The 14802-nt window shown below is 35.9% G+C and overlaps 1 protein-coding gene across 2 annotated transcripts in view; it reads left to right on the forward strand.

The window, feature by feature from the left end:
• LOC119073573 (neuropeptides capa receptor) overlaps window positions 1-14802 on the forward strand; it is a 93584-nt gene that overhangs the window by 39764 nt on the left and 39018 nt on the right. For both annotated transcript variants that reach the window (XM_037179136.1, XM_037179145.1), the window contains 2 exons: window positions 9186-9362; window positions 10134-10205. In XM_037179136.1, the coding sequence (XP_037035031.1) occupies window positions 9186-9362; window positions 10134-10205 (249 nt within the window). The remainder of the gene's footprint in view (window positions 1-9185; window positions 9363-10133; window positions 10206-14802) is intronic.

The following is a 14802-nucleotide window of genomic DNA, read 5'->3' on the forward strand; positions in this document are numbered from 1 at the left end:
TTAGATTAAAAAAATTCATAAAGTGTGTAGATATTATCCCAAAAAATCGAAATGAAAAATTGTGTTTCGCAGAAAAGCGGAACATTTAACTCTAGGGAAAAAAGATGAAAAATTGTTTATCGGTTTGATTCAGTCTTCGTCTCAGGTCAACAAATTTCTTATGGAATGACAGCTTTTCACCTTTTTATATGTTGAAAATGGTGATGTCAAGATGTCAACCGGATGTGAGTGGTCTGATTACCAGTGGGTTTCTGATCTTCTTAGGTTTACTTTTCCCTGAAACACAAAGACATTATAATAAAATTGGGAATGTTGCGAATTTATCGACATTCCGTAAAAGAAGAAACCGTACACCGAAACAATAATAGTACAATAACCGCCAAAGTTTAGCTGTGTTGATTTACAATCGAAGAAATAGTTATTTGTTCACTGAGGGTAGAAAATAGTAAATTCCAACAAGAGTGATAATTTTGGTACGAACGAAGCGACGTGTGATTTACCGTTTTTCTGCCTACGGACGGGATAGAAAGTTCTGCACTTTTCTCACTAAAAATGTCATTCGATCAATCGACAATATAACGCAATATATCATGGCCTGTAACGTAAATCACGCCGCACATATGAAAAGTATTGGGATTTGACGTGGCAGTCCACATGTTTTGTTTAACTAATGAAGAACTAGATTTTTAATTTCGGAATTTTGTTAGATGCCCGCACACCACCTTGGTATAAAAACTAAAATAACATCGCGAGTCATTGTTTTGATTTCAGTGCTAAAGAATATTTCATGTGATACATTTTTGCTGATAAGTAATGAAATTCTGCTGGTATGTAATGAAAATCTCCTGATATGTAATGAATTTTCATCTGACTATTCCTTCACTTGTGATGTAATGAAAAAGTTCCCACATGTAACGACCGCTTTCCGCGGGTGGGAAATGTACGTGTAACAACAATATTCCGGGTGGATAGGCAATAAAGTAAGTCACATGCCGCCATCGGTGTGGAATGGACGTCGTGTCATTTCTTTTAACCTAACACCAAAAATGTTTCAAACTTTTTTTTTTTATTAAAATTACATTTCACCTAATATACACTTGTTGTACACTTAAAATCGTATATTTGAAGCATCACGAGAAACATTGGTCTAAATCTTTGCCAGCCAGTTGGTAAAATTATCACAACGCTAAACGAATTTCCATGTATTCTCGTACTGTCTTCATCTCAATTCTAAATACGAAATCATTGGCGCGAATAATAAAATAATGCGAAAAGAAAGTGGCGTATTTGTTGCGCATTACCCAGGCTTATTAATAAAACTTTTAAATTAACATTACCGTGACAGCGGCAAGATAAATTTATTTAAAATCAGGCTTAGCAATTCAATGTTGAGGGCGAGACTGAGTATATAATGGTAGAAAATCCTAATACGTGACCAATAATAAATGAACATTAAAATGACTAGTCCTCTTCTTTCACAACTCAAAACATCATCAAGGAGACAACAAAAGAACAAATACAAAAACGTAAAATTAATGTCTTTTACTGTCTTCACACCTGCACAATAAAAGTTCAAAGATTAAGTCTGCACAAAAAAATACATTGCAGCCATTGACACCAGGGCCGGACTTACTACCTAACGGCCGTTCGGGAAGTCTGAAATGTCTAAGATTTAATCAGTTAGGGTGATCATTTCTGATCAATGCACACAGATCGTGGGATCCTTTGTGCTACCCTGTCATCATGAAAATCTTGAAGCCCTTTTCAGGACCTCATCTCCTTCTCAACTCCTCTACACGAATCACTCCAGGCGAGCAAACTGATCCCTATGATTAGGTACCAAAATGATAGCTAATCCTTAGGGCAGAAAGCAAAGAGTGACTGGCGTCAACCTCGTTTCATTAGACTGTAAATTCACTAATGACAGCGAGTAAGGCAACATTGTCGCCCGAATCACAGTCCTTGTCATTGGGATTGATAAAGCCTGTGATTTACATTCCGCTCGATATTGACCTGGTCCAGTCTCATATTTTATAAGACCAGCCCGTTCGAACGTAAGCTTTCTCTGCAGTGGGCCAATATGAAAGCCGAGCCAGGCAGAAGTGTCACTCAGCAACGCATCACCAAAAGGTCAACCGCCAAACTTTACCACTATTTACCCCAAAAGCCCTTACTTCCAAATTAGACTGACGGACGAGCCACCTTTGAGACGAGGACCTTCGGGGCAAAAAGCGAAATGACAGCGTTTCCAGACGTTGGCACACCACTGAATAGCACAACGACCCGACACGGCGACCATATCGTCCCTTTGCAAAGAGTTTTGCACGACATGGAATACATTCCTCGAATATAAATTCAGAGAGATGTACCCTGATCGAGTGTACGTTATCTTTGCGAGGAATCAAAATAAAAGCCGGGAAAAACTAGCATCTTTCAGCGGTGTTAAGGAATCTCGCGCCGCGTCATTCACAATAATTCACAAAGTGACATCTTCCTTATACAAAATGTGTCAAAATGTGAATAATTGTGAATGACGCGGCGCGAGATTCCTAGCAACCCTTTCAGCGGCATAACACCACCAATCCATCCGTCGACCTTGTCCACTCTATAGCCCGAAAGGTGTTGAGGAATTTCGCGCCGCGTCATTCACAATAAACCACAAAGTGACATTTTCCTTATACAAAATATGTCATTTTGTCAATTATTGTGAATGACGCGGCGCGAAATTCCTAGCAACCAGCCCGAAAGCATAAGCTCTATGAATAGTCCGGATGATTTTACTCATATAGAAGCAAAATAGGACCCAGCCACATCAGTGAGTAAACTTTTAGACCATGAACCAACCGAGAGCTAAAGCTGGCGAGTGAGGCAAAGCAACTAAGAGTCCTGGCAGTGACACACCACTGAGAAGAGTACCAATCTCGCCAAGCCTTCCTAATGTCTACTCGCAAAGAAATTCCGCTCACAGCGTTCAAAAATTCACCGAAGTATGTTCTCGAAATATTCGTCGTGAATTTCTGTTGGTTCCAGCTGTCACTATTTTTTCACCGGTACGCGTACACATTGTGAGGTTATGACGAGCACCGTATCATTAGCCGCACGAAAACGTTGGTTTATTGGATGATTATACGAGAACTCCAACTTTACCGGCGACCATGGCACTTCATAACCGAGATTTAGCCAACAGAAACGTTTTTCTGGTCAGTTCTGTCTACAAAAAGTATAATTAATTTCAGACACAGAAACAAAACACTTGTTGACGTTTGCAGTGTTGGTGGGGGTCTGAAATGTCAGTAAAGAAAATGTTTCTGCTGGCTCGAGCTCCCCTTAAAAAAAGTAAACAGTCTCTCGATCTCCGCCCGATCGCCCCACTACTCCCAACCAGGCCTGATCGACGCGACTTTTTCTTTTGCTTATTTCTTATTTATTTTTTCTCCCTCTTCATTCACGGCACATCACCAGAACCAAATCCTCATTGACACTTTAAGATGGTTGATGCCTTGAACGAATCTTAGCGGATTTAATCCCATCAAAATAAACGTGTTCATGTGCAAATATAAAGTACGCCGAAACTCAAAGTTATATTATTTAGATGTTGGGTTCACGGTTACAAAGTTTTTACAAGTAACACATGGTGATTTACATCGAAAAATGTGTAAGTCTCGGTGTAAGTTATACAACATGGAATAACATCGAATCGAGAATTATGTTTTTGGGGAGACAAAATTCTTTTTTTTGCCCACATCCGAAATGATCCAAATAAAAAGGGACACATTTATCGAGATATGCGGAGGCTTTCTGGTGGTATGGCTCATTTTATTGTTGTCTATGTACCAAAAATGTGTCAACTACACAAATATAATTTGGAATAAAAATGATTTATGGATAAATGTTGTTGCGAGAAGCCTAAACGATTTCTATCGCTCCTCTTCATTGTTTTTACTAGCTTCTTTGTCTTTGATTTTCTTATAACAAATAGCAATATTGTATTCCGCAATGACCTTTTTTCGGGTCCAATTAGATGTGTGCGTCGGCTTGGTCTTATCATTTAAATCAATCTGTACGATGTGTAGCTGCGATACGAAAAAGGTTTTTTCGAGTAATACAACGTTCTCCATGAATGTTACCATAAAATTGCTCTTATATCGCACTCCAAGAACAGGCAAAGGAACTGATTTATTAACTGTCATTTGGCCTCTTATTTTGTATGGAACATCCGTAACGCAGTGTCATAATACCAACATTAGAAACTGAATTTATATGAGAATTTTGGACTACTGCGTCAAGGAGGCCTCTTATTTAAATTTTGTTCTTTTAACTGTTCTTGGAGTGCGTTGCTCTTATTGAAAGTTCACGAGCTATTCTGCATTTCTGAGATCGACAATTAGGTCGCGTTTTCCATTGTTTAACCATTGTGTAATGATGGCTTTAAATCGGATGACAATGAGAAAGGCAGCACAACTGTCTCACACGAATTGCTCGTGTTTTATCTGCTCTGTAGATGACACATAAAGCGAATTGATTTCAATGAGGTCTCCGCAATCAAATAGACCTTTTAAGTTCGGAAAAAAGACTAGATGCCCTTCGGGGATGAATGACAGCATATGGAAAAATGACGGAAAAGTTCATAAAATGACGAGTGCGTTCCATTTTTTCCATGTCACTGTACCCCGCTTTCATTCGGACAGTTCGGACATCACAGATCACAGCGGCGCACGGATCTACTACATCCGATGATGTTTCTTATGCTTATTAATATATTTATAACTTATGTGTGGCTTTGATTTTATTTTTGTTGGGCGATAATGGATTTGGTCACTTTAGGGTGTTTGTGTGTGTATATACACCATACGCATTATATGCGGAGATCGGAAAAGATATATAACTTGACTTCGGAGTTAATAATAAAATATGGGACCAACGAATGGTACTAATGTGGTGGATTTTATTCTTTATTCCCTTATTGTTTTATGGGAAGTTTTATTAATTCCCTTTGGTGTATTATTATGTGATGATTTATTAAGATTCAACTTGGGCAACGTAAATGGGTGGTTAGTGGTTATTGTTTGAATGATTGTTTATGATATGAAAGTGTAATCGATATAACACATCAACGCAAAGGTTTTGCCGTTCGAACTGGTAATTTCTCACTCTTGCTCTGGCAGAAGTTTTGATAAATTGAGTGAGTTTCCGAAAATTAGTTGTAAGAAATTCACATCGAAAGCATCGTGCAAATACTCTTAGGGCGATTCGATTACTTGAGCTTTAACTGATATACCCAAAGTTTTGACAGAAAATTCACTCATTACTATAGAGATGATTGCTTACATGAAGGTGAAGGTGAACAGAATAGTTATTTGTGTACCTGTTTTGGACGATTGATTTTGGGCAATTTCGCGAATTGTAGACCGAACGTAGTGAGGCTTACCAGCGAAAGTGCCTTAAATCAACCGTCCAAAACAGGTACACATGTAAGTGTTCATGCAGAGTGCTGAAAACCAGAGAAAATTCAAAAATTGCCCTCATTTTCGGCCCTGAAGCATGAAAAATTATATGCGTAGCTGAGTTTTCCATTGTCTTTAACACTGTTTAACAGTCTATGACTACTACGCCCACGTAAAAAATTCCACTTTCGTAGTTAAGCTGGTTACTGATGTTTCTATTCGTTTCTCTGCTTTCTCTCTTTTCATATGCTATTTTGAATGACAAACGAGAGAAATCGGTGTCAGGAAAACCAGGAATAATTTAAATACGAAATTGGGATTTTTTACGTGTGCAAAACAGTAACAGTTTATTGAAAAATGTAATCTCAAATAGATTGATATTTTTACATATTTGTCTATCCATGCCTATCTTCCAACAATCAAATGTTTTTCTCAAACGAGCGCTCTTGTCTTCATGTTTAAGAGCGCTCACCCCTTGGCAATTTTCTAGCCTACATTTGTGCGCAAAAATATTCGTTTTTTGATGATTTCTCTGAAACAAAATCTTTTTTTGAAAAAGTGAAACCATTAAAGCATGCAAAAATGTGTTACTTTTAAGAGAAAAATTGGTTTGTGGATGGTAGCTTATTCCACTTGGAGAAACCTTTGCAAATGTGAAAATTTATGTGTTTTGCAAAGGTTTCTCCAAGTGGGTTAAGTTATCGACCACAAACCAATTTTTCCCTTAAAAGTAACACATCTTTGCATGCTTTAATGGTTTTACTTTTTCAAAAAAAGATTTTGGTTCAGAGAAATCGTCAAAAAACGAATATTTTTGCGCACAAATGTAGGCTAGAAAATTGCCAAGGGGTGAGCGCTCTTAATATAATCGAGAATCGACTACAATGTCGCAACTTAAGAGACATCATCAATACACACAGCCCTTTTATCAATCGTCTACACAAGTTAGTCCTTTAAAAGTCACTGTCTGCCAATCTAATTACAAAATCAAAAATGAACGATGTTAAGTTCAGTTTTTTATTTGCGGAGCATTTAATCGTAAAAGCTAAACCAAACAATTACCCCAACCGATGGTAGTCATTAAAATACTTACACTTGAACCAGGGTGTGAGTATAATTACGTACAAAAAAACGAGAGTTTTTAACACAAATATTGTATTATGATACCGCACTGGATATCTGAAACAAGCGTAAATGTCACCATTGACGGCTGGTTCCTGGTTGTTTATTGAAGGATAAATCGTTAGTGTAATGCAGCAGAACGGAAAAGCACACTTTCTTCATCATCCTTATCTGCTAAGCTCTCGTTTACCTGTTTTTCTCATCTTTATCCCTTTCATCTAATAAACGTTCAAGCACCTGTCTTTGCGTTACCTTGAGGTCACAATTACAAAGGCACTAATTACGTTGCAGTATGCTCTTATTTCAGTTTCATTACAAAACTTTTAATGAAACTTTTCGTCAAACAATTCACTTAAAAGATTTCCTTTAAAAATACCTTTACTGTTATCTACAGACTCCTAGTTTAATCATTCCAACGAATAGTTTGCAAAGAATTTTCAAAGAACACTAAACATTAATGAACTTACGAAAAGAATGAATTCTCCCAACAACTTTATCGGTAACTTGCAAAGCAATTAGTGCAGCGTTGAGTATGAATACGCTCCTCATTTTATTTATTTGTTAGCTTGAACAGGGCCATTTCTACTAAGGGGCCAAGGTGGGACGGGCCTGAGATTTCTATATTATTTTCCGATCTTTCTTTCATTTCCACATACAAAAATACTTTTTCCAGCATTGGAGCCACCCTAAAACTACTGTCTAGCAACGGACCTGCTTTAATTTGACAGACAGCATTATAAAACTAAGTGTGAGTGTGGAAAATCTGAAATTTCTTCTAAAAGCTACTCACAACAAAGTAATCTCGTTCCTCTACCACCGACGATATGCGTCATTTAAAAGTAAATATTGAAGAGTAAATTGAGACAAGATGACGAAAAACGAGCATGATATAAAGTTTTCGAAAATAAACTTGTTCAGACTAGAGATGAGATGATTCGTGACATCTACTCCGAATGTATAATTGACAAAAAAAAAACTTTTCTTACAATCGATGCGAACCTGATGCCTAATGGTATATATCGATTGGAATCACAATGTTGTTGGCCTTCAATTTATTTATATTTTACATAAAATATATTGACTCACATTCAATCAAGCCTACCCATACCAAAACTTCACATCATTGCTCCATCAGCCGTCACAAACATCGAACTTTTTTTTTCGGTCGTACATATTACCATTTACCTATTTTCATTCCAAGTGCCATCATACGCACATTTTACAGACTACACACTCTATTCATATGAGTAGTACGTATTATATATATATATATCTGCTGTAGGACGTTCATACCATCGGGGAAGAAAAGTATGAGATAATATACAAATAACATACAGCTACGACACAGGAAAAACCAATAATATTATATTCCACTCAAGGAACACAAAACACCGCAAAAAATATTCATCTTCAAACCATATCCATAATAATGTATTTATCTGCAGACACATTTAAAAAGAGCAAGGATAACAGATAGTAGGGTGCGAGTTGACAAAAGGAAAATCAATTCGCGCTAGTATTGGCGACGATATTTATTTGTTTGCTGATTTATTGTGGATTGATAGAAAGAGGAGCACACGACACTAAATTTATGACACAGTAAAGGTCCAGCGGAACTCACTACCCAAAGACCGATGCGGCGATTTGTGAAATAGATGGTAAAATTGCTTTTCGCTGAATGAATTCACGCCCTTAGTGTGCCTAAAATTTGAATTTCAAGTGAACGAGTCGATGAAAAAGTGAACCGAAAAATCCATTTCAAAGCTTCCTTGTGTCAAAATGACGCTGCGTTAGAAAGACTTGCGTGCGAAAGATTTTGAATTTCGACCGCAATTACGGCGTGAATTGCATGAAAAAATCAGAGGCAAATCGGGTTCCATCTGTTCCTTAAAACAGATTTCGGAAGTCTTCATTCTATTTTCAAAGTTCTGGCAAATTACCATAGGTGTTGTTGATAAATTACGTAACGGTGAAGGCGTAACAGTCTTTCCAAATTTTTTTTTTCTTGGAAGTTCTCATACATTTATGTCGCAAAAAGCCAATCTATGAATGGCCCTTACTGCCATTAGACAATACCCTGCCCAACGACATACATTCCTAAAATAATTTGTACATAACTAGCAAGGAACGGTTCCCCATCATGTTTCCATAATTCATTGTTAGTACCATTTGCAATTTTCGGTTAGTACTGTGGATACAAACGCGCATATAAGTAGAACAGTTGAAGCAAAATCAGCAAGTTATGCATGTGGAAATTACTTAGGGACTGTAATAAAACAAAAAAGTTCAAAATGCTAAGGAACCGTTCATTAATGACGTCAGCGTTTGGGGGAGTGGGTCTATGAATACAGACACTACATAAAGACGTTCATTTATATTTAAAAAAAAAAAGTGCAAAGGGGTCTTAAAACGCGTAAAAAATGCGGGAGTCATTTACGAACGCTCCCTAATGCGAAAGGAGATCTGATGACATACTGAGTTCCACAGAACTCAATTAAAAAAATTCCGTACACAATAACCAGCGAACCGAACAACTTTTTCCTCTCACCCGACTATATCTACCACATACGAACTTAACTTTCTTACATTAATGAAAAAAAATTCTTTGCCGAGGATTAGATGGCAGAAAAATATTGGATTCGGCTTTCTGTGCCATGCTCTCAAATCCACCCGGATTTCCACTGTGGGAAGTGTCATCACTGGTATTCTTTGCCATACCAATGGCCGTTATGATAATACTGTATGGCCGGATGGGTCTTCAAATCAGATTTCGATCAAAGCATACATCAGTTTTGGGTAAGTAGAAAGAGAATTTCTGGAAATTTTATTTTTGTAAATACATGGCGAGTGGATGTCCTTTCGCATAATGAATTGGCAATTGAAAATGTTTTTTTTTGAAAATCGGTCGGCTGATGAGTTGTTAGAGGACATCCGTTTGCTTGCAAAGAAATCTTTTGTATATTTTCAACATGAGAGGTGGGTAAGAGAATAATTATGTGACACAGTGGAGCGGGAAATGTAATTCAATTTCTAGAATTCTCCACGAACTGAAAGAACTACCTGTTAAGGGAGAGTATGGAATGGAAAGCATGGTTTCAGTTATACTTGATTTATATCTATATAACCATTCTCTTATAACTCAATTTGACACAGCAGTTGTCGACAGGTTATCTGTACCCTTATTTGTTCATATATTCAACGCAATGACAATAAATTGAAAGTAAAAAAATAGACGTGAAAATGACTATCAATCCAGCGGACTTCTTCGAATTGAAAGCAGACCCAGTTGAAAGCTACTTGCAAGTGTATTTTTCAACTGTGCCATTGAAACGGTATCTCTTAACAGTTATTACCTACAAGAATCTTCAACAGGGAAACAATTTTCGTTCATTCCTAATGCTTAACCACAAGAAAATATAATAAGTTGTGCTTCTACACAACTATAGATAATGTCTGTGACCCTACTCCACATGTTGACAATATATTTGTCTGTAGTTTCATCTTGTCTGATCTTAGAGGTATTTTTCATGTTAAAATGATAGAAATTATGTATTGTATGTGTTCCAGGTGTTCAACAAGGATCGCAGCATGGCGAGTCTAAACAATCACAGGCTAGGAAAGCTATAATTAGAATGTTGGGTAAGTTCGTTGAACACTTTTTTTCTTTCTTAGTATAAAACAATAAAACTGCCAAAATAATCTTACTGAATGGTTACCATGCCCACTTGCACCGACGAGAACGGTCAAATTGTCTTTATGTGGAAAATTTCTGTCAATGAATGTGATTTGTAAACAATACCACCGTAAAGGGTACAGTGTCAAATCATTCGTAATCCTGGTCATTAACTACTTACTGTGAAACAAAAATATTTATAAATATTTGTATCAAAAGAACGACATCTCCTAGTGTGGGTTATGTTATGTCTGTTGCTTATTTTTGTCTTCATTTTCGTGGAACAATGAAATAAAACATCATAAAGGATCATAAGACTAATGGGACGTGTTTACCATCATGATTGACATTATGTAGACGTAGAGTCGTAGATCGTTTCAAATATCGAGCGAGGCAAGCGCTCTCAGTCCCAGCAAAAAAAATAATCAAGGAATAAAAAACGAATTCGCAGTAGGTTTTCGACCCTTTAACCTTTCACAGGCGACAAGAACATTAGGAGTTTTACTATTGCATCTATTACTTCATTTGGTCTGAATATATAGTCAAAATCTTGACTTTGTTTTGCCTAGAGTTTTCATTCACGCTCATCAGCAACCTCAAATCTTTTACTTCATTTCTTTGAGCATGCTTTTTGATATAAGATTGAATTAGTCAGAGCTAGACGTTTCTGCTTGAGTTTTTTATCAAGAGCAGATGATAGCCGTTTATAACATGTTAAAATGACTGTTCAGTGCTTCTTCCTAGAGATAGTGTACACATTTTTAGGAGATGGAAACGCACTGCAGTGCTACGGCTCTAACACTTATGCAATGTTCCAAAGTAGTTCCTTTTTCACGGAATCTATCTAAAATGTAAATCGGTCAGTCTGACAAGATAAAAACTATTTTACTTTACTAGTGAGGTAATGTGGCCATCGCTCGAAAAATAGAACTGTACATGTGAATGAATTTGATATCTCTTATCCTGATGAGTAAAAGTATACGAGGGCGTCAGCCTCTTCATTGGTACAGTAATCTACTATTACGATGATACTTCTCCACACTGATAGAAAAGTTAACGCGCTGGACGTGTACTGTACGTAGTGGACGTGTAAATTGGCTGGCAGACAGCTATTTTTGGATCGAACTTCGGGAACGTTTAGTACACGTGCACTGCGTCAGTAAACGTCCAGTACGTTTGCTCTGGTATCGAAATAAAATGAAATTTTGATGTACATTATTTCGTCAAATTTCGTTCTTTTTAATTTTATTTTTTTTATTTTTCGTGTTTTTATTCATTTATATCGTAACTTTTTCTTAGATAAAAATTTTCTCCATGTTTGGTGCTGGGTTTGAACTGGGGACCTCTTGATCTCAAAGCGGCGCTTCAACCAATGTTGCAATTAAGACATACTACATTGATAGTTGTATTGTGAAGCGTTGGTAGAAGTAGGTAAACGTGGAGCACGTTTGCACACAAAGTACTTATACATGCTATACGTTTACTTACATGACACACATATGAAACTTTGAAAATATTTTCTTTTATTCTAATTAGAACTATGGTATATGACAATGACCTAATATCGAGAATCGTTAATCGTAATTCCTTCTTCTTCTTTTTGCGTAATATTTCGATATTTCAACAGTATGAGAGATTGGAACTCAGGGAATAAGACGTTTTGAAATTTAAATGACTTAAATGAATTTAATATTTCTGTTTTTAAGTGAATCCTAAAATCCTGATACAGATACATTCATCTCATGTACGTAAAGGACTTGACATAGTTGCTATTAATATAAAATGCACAGTGTACGAATGTGAACGCACAACAAGTACGATCTTTTGACATCATACTTACCATGCGTATACAAACATTCTAAACGTGTGCTTTTCTCAAACGTGTTGGGCGTATGAGGTAATTTTGCGATGAAGTTACACATACCAAAATTTTACACATGTCCTACGTCGACTACACGCGTGAGATGTATGGCACACATATCGTACGTAAACTTACATACGACAGGTTTGCCATACATACCCGACGCATACTATGCATAACAGAAGTATATCATACATATCCGAAGTACACCGCCAAAATCTTTTTTATCAGTGAGCGCTGCCGCTCTGATCATCTATTAGATTTTTACAAAGATACAGTCGCTGTCAGTGAAATATAGACTTCAGCTGGCTCACTCATACAAAGTTGTTTATACGGGTGAAATAGTTATAGGCACACAGAGAGAAATCCTGGATTAGATTTAAATCTTTTTCGGATTACATATAGGACCAAATTTATTTTTGGATTGAAATCTAATTTTTCGAAAGATTACTTGCATTTAATCTTTCGAAAATAATCTTTCGATGGATTAGATCGAAATCTTGCAAGAGATTTAATTTTTTTTATTTTGAAATTAAAAAATTTTTTCCCAACATTTATTTGAATATTGAGTCAGATTTACTTGTTTTATTTATTCTGAAATTGAGAATTTTATTTGTTTAGTTGAAATTAAATGTTTTTTTTTTACTTACTTTGATCAGGATTTGAACTCTTTCACCTCGGTACCTCCGTATCTCCAGTCCTGTACTTTACCACTGAGCTATTGGGTTCTTAATCTTGGCAAGATTTAATTTCGAACCGTTGTTACGGAGATTTTAATCTTTCAAAGATTAAAAAATAATCTTCTGAACGAAACCTTTGTACCGACTGAGGTAACCATCATAGTATACGAGTTCAAATCCTAATCGAAGGCAACATTTTTTTTCTTCATTTTTTTTAAATTATTCAATAAATGCTATAATTTAATAAATTATATTTCATAAATCTGGTTAAGCAACGATAAGGAAGTTGAGCCTGGCAAAAGTATTGAAAAGTAGGAAAATATTATAATAAAACGATATTTTGCGCCCCATATTTAATTGTACAATTGACTAAGAAGTATAACAGACCAATTTGCATGGAAGAATTTATTTAATTTTTCAACGATTTTCAACTCAAAAATTAATATTCCTAAAGAAAAGCAAAAAAAAAGTCTCAAATATTTCTGTGCTGTGGTTTTTAGTATCGCTAACATATGACAAAAAATTACACATCTACCATCTACTAGATTCTAATCATAAACTCTAGGTACCATAACAACGTCCTTTGAAAAAAAAAAAAAATCTTGGCAAAATTTTCTATATTTAACTTCACTTCTCACTGCTACTATCAATTTTAGCCATTTTAATCCGAAACGTAATCTATCGAAAGATTTAATTTTTGTAATCTTTGAAAAAAGATTGAAATGAAATCTTTAGAAAAATTTAAAATGTTCGTAATCTTTCCAAAGATTAAACATTTAATCTGACTTTTTTCTCTGTGCACGCATGTGGTAGTGGTAAAATCGTATAAAGCAAAGCACTGTCAGTAATGCTCAAAACAAACGAGGTATTGAAAACGTGTTTTGGTCCTATTTTTCATGACGAAATTTTCGAAACTGTCAAATGAAGTTAGAATTTTTTCTATTCAAAATCGCGACTGCTGCATCTGTCAATGAAAACTAGGACCAAAACACGTTTTCAATGCCTCGTTTGTTTTGAGCATAAAGACGTATAAGAAGCAGTTTTGTTTGTATATGTGGAACTGCTGAAAAGCAGCTGATGCAAATTCATGACTAAATTTCACTGACGTTTGCTGTTCATCTCTATCTTTAATTCAAATATTTGACTATTTGTAGACAGACTACAGGATTTTTTGATTGTTAGGAATTCTCAGTGGTTTTTATGCAACTTCCCACCCAGCGTAGAATTTTTGCAAGCTAGTTCTTGGCATTATTTTTATTGCCAAATGTTGCCATAAAATCTGCTGTTTCTCATATATATGTGCAATAGAATTTGGTACGAAATAATCATAATGAAATGGATAAATCAAACTGAAAATCCCTTAAAAAAATCTTTTTTTTTAATCGAATTGAACCGAAATAAGGAAAAATGTTCGAGCTAATCTCTCTGGTAGTGAAATATTGCTTCTTTTTATGTATTATAATTCGGTATATGGATATGTTGCTCCACCACATTTATAGCGAAATACCATTTTGCCATTTGACCGAACAATAGCAAATGAACCTTTAACCTATTCTTCCTATGGAAATGTAAAAAATTGTTCTTTTCTTTGCGGTAAATTGAACTGTCTGTTAGTATTCCTAATAGCGACATAAATAACGGTAGGTACCTTTTCAAACATTTTTCGCACAAAATCTCTGCTCAAAGCAGGTGGATACATAAATTTAATGAAACACCCACCACCCCGCCAAACACATCACAACACAATTTTTAATGTTTTAAAATTAAAGTCGAAAATCTGACAAACATTTGAGTATTTTGTGTGTATAATAGGGGATTTATGAAGATCCCATACACATAAAATCCTCTTTGTTCCACCATGCGATGATTGTTTTCAGTGTTACTTTCTATTGTTTAATGTTGAAACGTATTTTCTTCTACCCTAATGCACCTATTGTCGAACGGAGTGTTACCCCAGAGACTGTATATAAATCGGCTGGAAATTTGTTTACCTTTTGTATTCTCAATCGGGCTTTCCCATCA

Source organism: Bradysia coprophila, chromosome II (assembly GCF_014529535.1).
Source record: "Bradysia coprophila strain Holo2 chromosome II, BU_Bcop_v1, whole genome shotgun sequence".
Taxonomy (NCBI): Eukaryota; Metazoa; Arthropoda; class Insecta; order Diptera; family Sciaridae; genus Bradysia; species Bradysia coprophila.